Source organism: Rhipicephalus sanguineus, chromosome 11 (genome assembly GCF_013339695.2).
Source record: "Rhipicephalus sanguineus isolate Rsan-2018 chromosome 11, BIME_Rsan_1.4, whole genome shotgun sequence".
Classification (NCBI taxonomy): Eukaryota; Metazoa; Arthropoda; class Arachnida; order Ixodida; family Ixodidae; genus Rhipicephalus; species Rhipicephalus sanguineus.
The window spans coordinates 136,002,389-136,012,028 of record NC_051186.1 but is presented as its reverse complement, the minus strand read 5'-3'; the positions used below and the strand labels follow the sequence as shown (position 1 = coordinate 136,012,028).

Below are 9,640 nucleotides of genomic sequence, written 5' to 3'. Positions count from 1 at the left end.
GCGAGTATATAACCGCATCGACGCCGCCTGTCGCAGGCGCGCCCAACATCGACGCTCCCAGAGCTGGGACAGCCTCTGTACTCCCTCGATCACCCCCGAAACCACGCCAAGGCCTCGCGCATTTTCGCCACGGTTTTACGTACCAAAACGCCTCGCAGCCCTGCTCTCTGTATCGCTGTCGCGATGCGAATAACCACGCAGGAGCTGGCTGAACTGCTAGCCGACAAGTTCGCCCCCCCCCCTCCTCTCTGCCCTCTCCCGCCGCAAGGACTGCCCCCCTTGCCCACTCTCAACAGGGCAGCGCTCTTCTCTCCCGAGAGATATTTCCCGACGCAAGGCATCCTCTTGGAGATCGAAGCCCTGTGCACGGAGGAGCTCACTCTCAGTGAACTCACGGCGGTGCTAAACAACCGAACCAAGCGGTCTGCCCCGGGAACGGATGGCATCACCTATCAAGTCATACGCAACATAGACCGCTCTGTGCTTCCCCGTCTCCTGGACGCCTACAACGAGGTGTGGCGCACGGGCCAGCTTCCCCCCAGCTAGAAACAGGCGCTCGTGGTGCCCATCCTCAAGCCACGGAAACCAGCCACGGAGCTCGCTTCCTACCGACCGGTCTCTCTCACGTCGGCTGCTGGAAAAGCCATGTAGGCCATGGCACTACGGCGCCTCCGCTGGGTCACCACTGCAACCAATGCCTTCCCGCCTGAACAGAGTGGTTTTCGCCCTAGACGATGTACTTTCGACTCTCTCGCGGAAGTCATCGCCACCCTACAAGAAGCCAAGTTCCGCGGCGATTACGGCATTCTCGTGCTGCTCGATGTCAGAAGCGCATTCGACTGTCTGCCCTCTCATCGATCATGGACGCACTTCGTGACCTCGGTGTGCGCGGGCGGATGCTCTCGTACCTCCAAGACATCCTGGGCGGCCGCACACTGCGCGTCCCCGTGGGCTCCACCATCAGCGATCCTCGCCCCGTCACTGCAGGCGTCCCGCAGGGCAGTATTCTCAGCCCTTTTCTTTTTAACTTGGTGCTGGCGAAGCTCCTTGACTATATCCCTTGCGACACTACAAGTGAAGTGCGCGCGGCAATATATGCCGACGACATTGCCCTCTTTGTCTATGGCCCCAGCTACCGCCGTTCAGGCCTCCTCGAGGCGCTTCAGGTGGCTATCGACGCCGTCGATGCCTTTCTCACTGGGATCGGACTCACCCTCGCCGCCTCCAAGACGGAGGCTCTACTCGTCCATCCCCAGGCGTGCACGCGCTCTACCACACCTCGGCTTTCTCTCCGGGGCCTACCTATCGACTGGCAAAAGAAGGTACGCTACCTGGGAGTTACCATCGACAGCCGCCTCAACTGGCGGCCGGCAGTCAACGAACTGCAGAAAAGCAACCGCAAGGTGCGAAGCGCCGCACGCACTCTCCTTGGGCGAGGCCGCGGCTGCACCCCGGCCCTTGCACTCCGAGTCTAGAACTCCGTTGCATCGGCCCGCGTCCTTTACACGGCACCGGTGACCTCGCTCAGTGCCTGCCAGCTAGCTGCCCTCGACGCCGATCACCGAGAAGCCGTGCGGGACTACTCTGGACTCCCCCACACTTCCCAAGTGGGCCCCACCCTCGCTGAGGCCGGGGAGACACCCATCTCCCTGCGAGTAACGAAACTGGCACTCAACCATGTGCTGCGACTCAAAAGCACAACGCAGGGACAAATCCTGCTCAGCCGACTACACGCTCTACCTCACTCATCAATGGGGCAGCGGGTGAGAGAGCTTCTGTCTGTTGTACCGGACGCGCCCTACCTCAGCCTACCGGCTATTCCACCCTATCGCCACACCCCCCTGGTCATTAGCAAGACCCTCGGCAGCATCAAGGCGAAAGCGCGCACCCCCCTCGCAGCTATGCAGCAGGAATGTGCCGCTCTCTTGCACGATCAGCTGGCCGGGCGTCTGCTTGTTTATGTTGACGGATCCGTGCTCCCCGACGGCTCCGCCGCCGCGGCCTACGTCGCGCCATCTCTCCGGGCCGTTCGCAAGTGCCGCCTTCACTCTCCCGCCTCCTCTACTGTTGCCGACCTCGCGGCTATTAATCTGGCGGCGGAATTCCTCAGCGCGCAGCCGGCCGTCTGCTCGGCCGCGATCCTGTGCGACTCACGCGCGGCTTTGGCCGCTGTTTCCCGTGAAGAAGACGGCAATCCTCTCGCCCAAAGGGTCGCCAGGAAACTCCGAGTCGTCCTCCAGTCTGGCTGCGAACTCTCGCTTCACTGGGTGCCGTCTCACGTCGGGATACCCGGGAACGAAGACGCCGATCGTGCCGCGAAGGAGGCACACGATCCCAGCAACGAGTTCACCGACTTCGTGAGTTCTGCGGACGTTGGTCGCCTCCTCGTCACCCGTTACGTTCGAGGCAAACATCCCGATCCTCGGGTTGCCTCCGGCAACGCCCCACGGCGCCTCCCACCCAAGGGACTCTCGCGACGTGACCTCCGCCTCCTACTTCGACTCAGGATCGGGTGCCATTACGCTGCCGAAAGAAAGCACAGACTCTCTGGCCAAGGCAGTCCATACTGCGCAGACTGCGGGAAACTCGAAACCCTTCAGCATCTACTTCTCCACTGCACCGCCTTGGATGCCAGCAGGAAGACCATGCTTGATGTTTATGCCAGGCTTGGCCTACCACGGTCTTGTGACAAGGACCTCCTTTTCCCGGAGTGTCGTGGCGACCTAGTCAAGCAGGCCCTCTCCGCGCTGCTGGAATTCATTGACGGCAGCGGGCTTAGAGACCGTGTTTGATTGCCTTTTTTAATTATTTATTTACTATTATTATTACTATTTTTTTTTCGGTGCGTCTCTGTGGTTCCCGTGTTGTGCCTACTTCGAGACCTACCCGCCCTTTATTTTACTATTATTATTATTTTATCAACTCTCACCCTTTTCTCTCCACTATCCTCTTTAATTCCCCCCTCCCCCTGTGAACTACTGCTGAGGTGTCCTCCCTTCGAGAGACAGTTGCGAGTTTCACTTATATCTTCACTTTCCTACTTAATAACCACTACCCCCCCCCTCCCCCCAAGGAGACGTTTCTCCGGCGCTGGCATACGAGGTTCTTTTTTCATCAAAACGGGAAACTGTCTATCCCTATCAGCCCTTACTAAATCACGCCGCCCACTCCCCCACCCCTTTGTGCGGTACTTAACAAGACGATGTGATTATCTCAGCGAGCACTCTCACCGATTCCTGGAATCCAAGGGTTCTATGTGTTTCTTTTCTCCCCCCCCCCTGCATTTTACGATGTCACAAGTGCGTAATCATTGTACAATGCCCCCCCCCCCCTCTCATACGTGTTAATCACGTTGCTGTGTAAGCGGGAATGTCATACACTTGTCCTCCCTGTATGCCTCCACACGCGCAAATTTGTTAGCCCGCGAAGATGCAGGGCTGTGCCGTACCACATCCTTATGTTTATAAGTGTGCTATAAATGTTGTATAAGGTCGCACGCCCTCTTTTGTGTTGCACTGTTCCTCTTCAACTTGGCGTCGTGACGCACCAGCTGTTTTCTGTTTCCGCTGTACCCGCATCGCACATATATTGTGTGAAACGTGAGATTGTATATAGCTCATGTCGCGCTAGGGAGCTACAAGTGTATAAGCAATGTCGTGACGAGTTACTCGAAAAATAAACTTCACTTTGTGTAGTAAGAGAACATCCCTGCAGCTCCGTTCGGGTTGCCATATATGCCAGCTACACTGGGTCACGTCACAAGACAAGCAGAAAACCATACAACGCCTTTCCCGGCGGCAACCTCTTCTTGGACGGTGGTCAGCCTGCAGAAGGATCCACCGCTGTTCGCGGCGCTTCGCGGTGAAGACTCTCAGTGCGAAATTGAGCTGTGGCCGCTCTTGAGCCGTTTCTTCTAGACCGTTCTGTCCAGAGAAAAAAAAAGAGAAAAACAAAAGGGGAAAAATAAGGGAGAAATGTTTGAATTTCTTCTCTTGTGCAACTCCGGTGAGTTGACATCGCTGTCGAGATTAATTCAAACAAGGGCAAAAAGGCGGTGGGACAGTCTACAAAGAAGGATGGAAAGGGGAATCGTTTAACAGTACTTGGCCCCATCACAAAAAGCCTCAAGAGCCCATCCAGCATCAATCAAACATCCTACTCCGCAAGTCCCCCTCAAGGGAATGACAACGTGAAAGCACAGAAGAAAGGCCCAAGGGAAACAGATCCCTGCTCGGTACCCACGACCAGTACAATCCCCTCCACAAAGGCACGCGAAGCCGGCAGCCAGCACACACAAGAAAATCACCACATCATTGACACTACAACAACCGAAGGGTTAGAGGAAAACACCCAAGCACCAAAAAGCCAAGGACAGGATCGAGACAATGAGACCTGGGATGATGACAGGATCTCGCTTGCATCGATCCCAACCAGTTGTGGAGACAAGGGGTCGATGTTGTCGAAATTGTCCAAGGCCGACAAAAACACCTTGAAGGCGCTAATCAAAATATCGACACTGACTGGTGGAACTGGCGCTCACTTGATCGAAACAGTCATTTCGGAACAGGCCAAACTCAAGAACATCATAATCGAACAGGCACAACAAATTGCCTTTCAGAAAAAAAGAATTGAGGAACTGGAGAAAAACACGGTCGATCCCTCCGTCATAGGAATCGGAATAACACGAAAGTAAAGCGTGCCCTTACAGAAGTAACTGAATGTTTACTGTACATACATTGATATAAGGGGAGCTTCAAAAATGTATATTGATGTCTGGCAGCTATGGGCACCGTTTAACGTGGATGCACCCACTTTGATGATTGGTGGTACATCTCCATCCCGACGACTAACGTCCATGTTAAATGATTACACAAACCATTGTGGTAGCCGTAGTTGTTAACTATGATAGCGTAATCAGAGAACGAGGTGTGATAGCCAGAAGAGCGTCGCATATTGGACGCAGAACTTGGTCGCCATGCCGCGGCATGTTAAAATGTGATTGAACACCACGGCCGGACAAGAGGGAAACGCAAAGCGCGTCGTGCCGTCTCGGTAGCCCGGCCGCTATTTTTCTCGGGGCAAGCGCGTCAGCGGGGAACGCGGTGTTACAGCCGGGTGAGGCAGGCACGCGTCGCAGAGCTATTTTGGTTTGTATTAGTGTGATGCTATGAGCGAGGCCGAGGCTTTTACGACGCTTGGGCAAAGGTCGCCACCTCGCGGTGTGTTAACTCATTGACAAAATTCAACTTCTATTGAAAACGCGCCGAATGGGACGGACGCGTAACGCGTTGCAGGTGCTAGTGGCGGAGGCCACAGCAATGACGAATTACTTTACCTTACCACTCCCAGAGGTCAACATCACCCAGCCGACCGGGAGAGTGGTAGATATAAAAGGCGCGGTCGTAAAGCCTCCAGAGTCTGTGACCGTGGCGCAGTGGATAGCGTGCCCGGCATCTGTTGTTGCGGACCGAGCGGTCGTGGGTTCGATGCCCGTTGATGCTACCTTTTTTTCTTTGCCATCTGATCGTGTATATTTTTTCGACGTCATTTCCGTGACGGAAATACGTCACTGAAGTCTTGGTGGACCCCAGCATAAAACACTTTCGTGTTAAAAAGAAAACAGAGCCACGAAAACACCAAATGAAGAAACTGGCCACATGGGCCGAACTCATTCTCCGACTGGTGACCAGGCGCCCACCTATGCCTTAGTGGTGTCGTCGGGTTCACTCGAGAAGGAAGTGGCGACTCTACTGAGGAATCAACTCGACCCCCTTGAAGTTGACATCCCAGATGCAACAATACGACCTGGGAAGGAGGGGATTGTTGTCATCTCTTCCTCAAAAGAAGACACAAACTCCTCCGACGGATTCAGAACGACAAAGCCCTACAACTAAAGGCCAAGACCCCACGAGAGAACGAAATCCACGTCAAGGTAATAAGGCTGGAGGAGGACCTTGACTATGAAAATCTTCCAGCTAGGATCATCAGCCAAAACAAACTCACACGTACACCTGGTGACATAGTCGTTAAAAAACATGGCCGGGCCGAAGAGGGACAACGGTCATCCTCGCCTTAAACCGCAACGTACTGAAGGCACTCGGGGGAAGGACGGATCTCCCAATCAGGTCACGCTGCCCTGTGTTCGACCACGTCTTCTGGCGGAGATGTTCACGGTGCGCCAACCACGGCCACATCGCCCCAGACTGTGATGCTCCACCACGTGTGGACAACGTGGCCATCACCAACAGGACTGCGAAGCAGACACCGCCCACTGCAACATCTGCGAAGGTGAGGGACACACTTCCAATGAACACTCAATTATATCCTGGGACTTCCCTGTCTATGTCACAAAGGTTCAAGCAGAAAAGGAAAGATTACCTGCACGTCTAAACTAGAATAGTACACGCAACCATGGATACTCAAGCCGTTACCAATAAGAAACCAACAGACCCCAACGTCTCCACGCTCGACATCATACAAGCGAACTTAGCGAGATCCTTCGATCAACTACACCACTAAAACACTATCAAGAGGAGAATGAACACCACATATCCATAATACAAGAACCCTATGTATGGAAAAACAATCTCATCGGACACCCACTAAAACACACCATATAGCACATACACAAAATCCCAAAGTTACAATAATAATACACAACCAAGCTATACAAACCTTCCCCATATTAGTAGAACAACACATCATAGCCAGCCGAATACAATACAAAAATAAGGACATATTACTCATTAACTGCTACTGGCCACCCGGTACCGATGACACCTCACACCTATCTAAAATAGAAACCGCTCTTCAAGCCATACAACACACCGAGGTACTAATAACGGGAGATTTTAATGCCAAGAACACATTATGGGGAAGTAAAAGTAATGATCGCAGAGGGGGAGACATCCTAGAATTTCTTATTAAGCATTACTTAACAATTGAAAACGACATGAATTCACTGCCAACATTTCAAACTTCAAGAGCCAAAGGCTGGATCGATTTAACCATAGCAAACACTTCTCTTCAACAAGATATAAGAACTGGGAAGTCCTGAAAGAATTGAATAATAGTGACCACAGATAAATCAAATTTGAAATCTCCACTGAACACACAAAAGATCATGAAAGATATGGAAGCACTCTAAAAGGAAAGAAAAAGATATTAGACGACATCTTACAAGACTCGTGGTTCGCAGGGAACACACATTCAACAGTATTCAAGACCTAGAAGACAGTCTCACCATATTCTACTCCAAGCTGAAAAAATTAACAGAAAAGTATACTAAGAAGCTGAAGCCTCCCGATAGGAAACCTAAACCGTGGTGGTTAACCGAACTAGAAATAGAAAGAAAGTCAGAGCTATGAGGAAAAGATACCAGAAGGCCACTGGCGAAATAAGGCAAATCTATAAAAAAGAATACAAGGAACACGACACGTATAACAACATGCTTAACAAAGCGAAAGACACAAACTGGGAAACTTTCTACACCTGAAATTCCAAAAACCCCTTTAATCTCGCATACAAATTAGTCAGTAATAAATGCAACAACAAAATCAACCTATTCAGTATCAAAAAGACGTCGGCAAAAAACTCAATCACTTCAAGATACTGCTGAATATATTTTCACAAAGAAAGGATCCCCACAAGGATCCCCATTAAGTCCACTACTGTGGACAATTATGATGTCGGAAGTCCTCACAAAAAAGTATCCAGAAAAAACATATGTACAGGCATTTGCCCATGACCTCACTATAATAGTCAAAGTAACTTATAAAAGAAAACTGCAGCATAAAGTACACGAAACCTTGAAGATATTACAAAAATGGGGTAAGAAAAAGAACGTCGAATTTAATGCAACAAAAACGGAGTTTAATGTTTTGAAAGGAAAGTATTCAAAAAGCTTCTCCTAATTTGAGTAATCCCTGGCTTGTGTACTTGTATTCCGCTACGGCCCATCGTCGACTTCACAAGGTCACCGCTGCACCGACTTTCGGGTTACCTACACCAAGTGTTGGGCCCACTCGCCGGAAAAACAGCTACACACATTGCCAACTCCTCAGCTTTCGTGGAAAAAGTGCGCGACATTGCTGTGGGTGAAGACGACGTAATGGTGTCCTTCGACGTCAAATCGCTCTTCAGTTCGGTCCCTGTCGACTTGGCCGTAGCAACATGCAGAGAGATCCTGCTGGCGGACGAAACGCTCGCGGAGCGCACACCTTTGGAGGTAGCGGACTTATGCGAGTTACTGGAATTTTGCTTAAGTAACACGTACTTCACCTACCGCGAGCAGTGTTACAAGCAGATCCACTGAACTGCCATGGGGGCTTCCATCTCCGTTACTACGACAAACTTGGTCATGGAGGTCATTGAACAGAAGGCGCTCGCCGACTTTGTTCCCAAGCCCAAGATATTCGTCCGCTACGTGGACGACTGCTTCTGCATTGTCAATAAGAGTGATGCCCCACGGCTCCTGCGTCTGCTCAACTCTATAGAAGCCGCCATACAGTTTACCGCAAAATATGAGTGACAGCGGCCGTACTTTCCTCGATGTCCAGGTGAGCCGTACCGGAACTAGCCTTTCGTTTACTGTGCACAGGAAAGCAACGCATACCGGACACTACATGAATTTCAATTATTTCCACCCAGCCTGCCACAAGCAATCCGTTGTTTCTTCCCTGGTGACGGGGCGACACGCATTTGCTCAAGTGACGATGCAATGAGGAAAGAGCTTCAAGCAATATATCGAGAGCTAGTGACGAACGGGTACCCGAAGAAGTTTATTAAGAATGTTGAAGATCGTGTCCTCCACCCCAAGCCATCCCAGGGCAGGTCGCTTCGAAGACGGGCCGGCGTCCCTTATGTTCCTGGGGTCAGCGAAGCCCAAAGCCGTATCTTTTCAATATATGACCTTCGCGTTGCGCCATGCCGTCCAACAAGCTTAGGAATCAGCTTGTGAACGTGAAAGATCGCTTAGACAGCAAGCGATACCGCGGTGTTGTCTACAAGGTGCCATGCGCAGACTGCAGCTGCAGTTACATCGGCGAAACTGGCAACTTCACCAGGAGATTAAAGGAACACAGAGACGTCAGCAACAACAAGAAAGCGCCAAACGCCCTTGCTGAGCACGCCGACAGTCACGGTCACTTCATCCATTGGGACAACGCCGCTATAATAGCCAATGAAAAGAATTCGACCACGAGACTACTTTTGCAATCTGTTTTTATCCGGACGACTGAGGACACTATCAACAGGACAGATGGGAATCTACCTGCTAGTTACACCCGTTCATTACGTCACATTTTATCATAAAAAAGCGACACACGGCTCTTGCCTGCTTACTGTGAACAAGGAACCCGTGCGGGTACCGAAACGTCTCTGTGTTCTTCACCTCGACTTGGTCAGTGACCGCATCTACATCCTCATAGAATACAATTGAAGAAATATTGTAAAAATCTCATACAGAGAAGATACGAGCTCCTAGATAACGTACAGGCTCTGGCCGTCCTTGAGAAGATGGTAGACACCATAAATAATAAGGTGTAAAAAAATTACATTGATTGGAAAAATGAACTATAAAAATTTACCGGTGGCGATTCCGTCACGCGATAACCCCCTAAAAAAAGAAAAGGAGTCCGGA

The 9,640-nt window shown here is 51.1% G+C and overlaps 1 protein-coding gene across 1 annotated transcript; it reads left to right on the top strand.

Annotated features, from left to right (window-relative positions):
* Window positions 1-860: 860 nt before the first annotated feature.
* Window positions 861-2,792, top strand: LOC119375437 (uncharacterized). The gene is made up of 2 exons (XM_037645615.1): window positions 861-1,403; window positions 1,476-2,792. Exons 1-2 carry the CDS (start codon window positions 861-863, stop codon window positions 2,790-2,792), a joined length of 1,860 nt encoding a protein of 619 aa, XP_037501543.1.
* Window positions 2,793-9,640: the final 6,848 nt, after the last annotated feature.

What these genes read in the sequence shown, in the direction of transcription:
- LOC119375437 (XM_037645615.1), top strand. Translation starts at nt 861, where the DNA reads ATGGACGCACTTCGTGACCTCGGTGTGCGCGGGCGGATGCTCTCGTAC. An exon ending in TGCAGAAAAGCAACCGCAAG is followed by an intron (nt 1,404 to 1,475) that starts GTGCGAAGCGCC and finishes CTCCGAGTCTAG; the next exon opens with AACTCCGTTGCATCGGCCCG.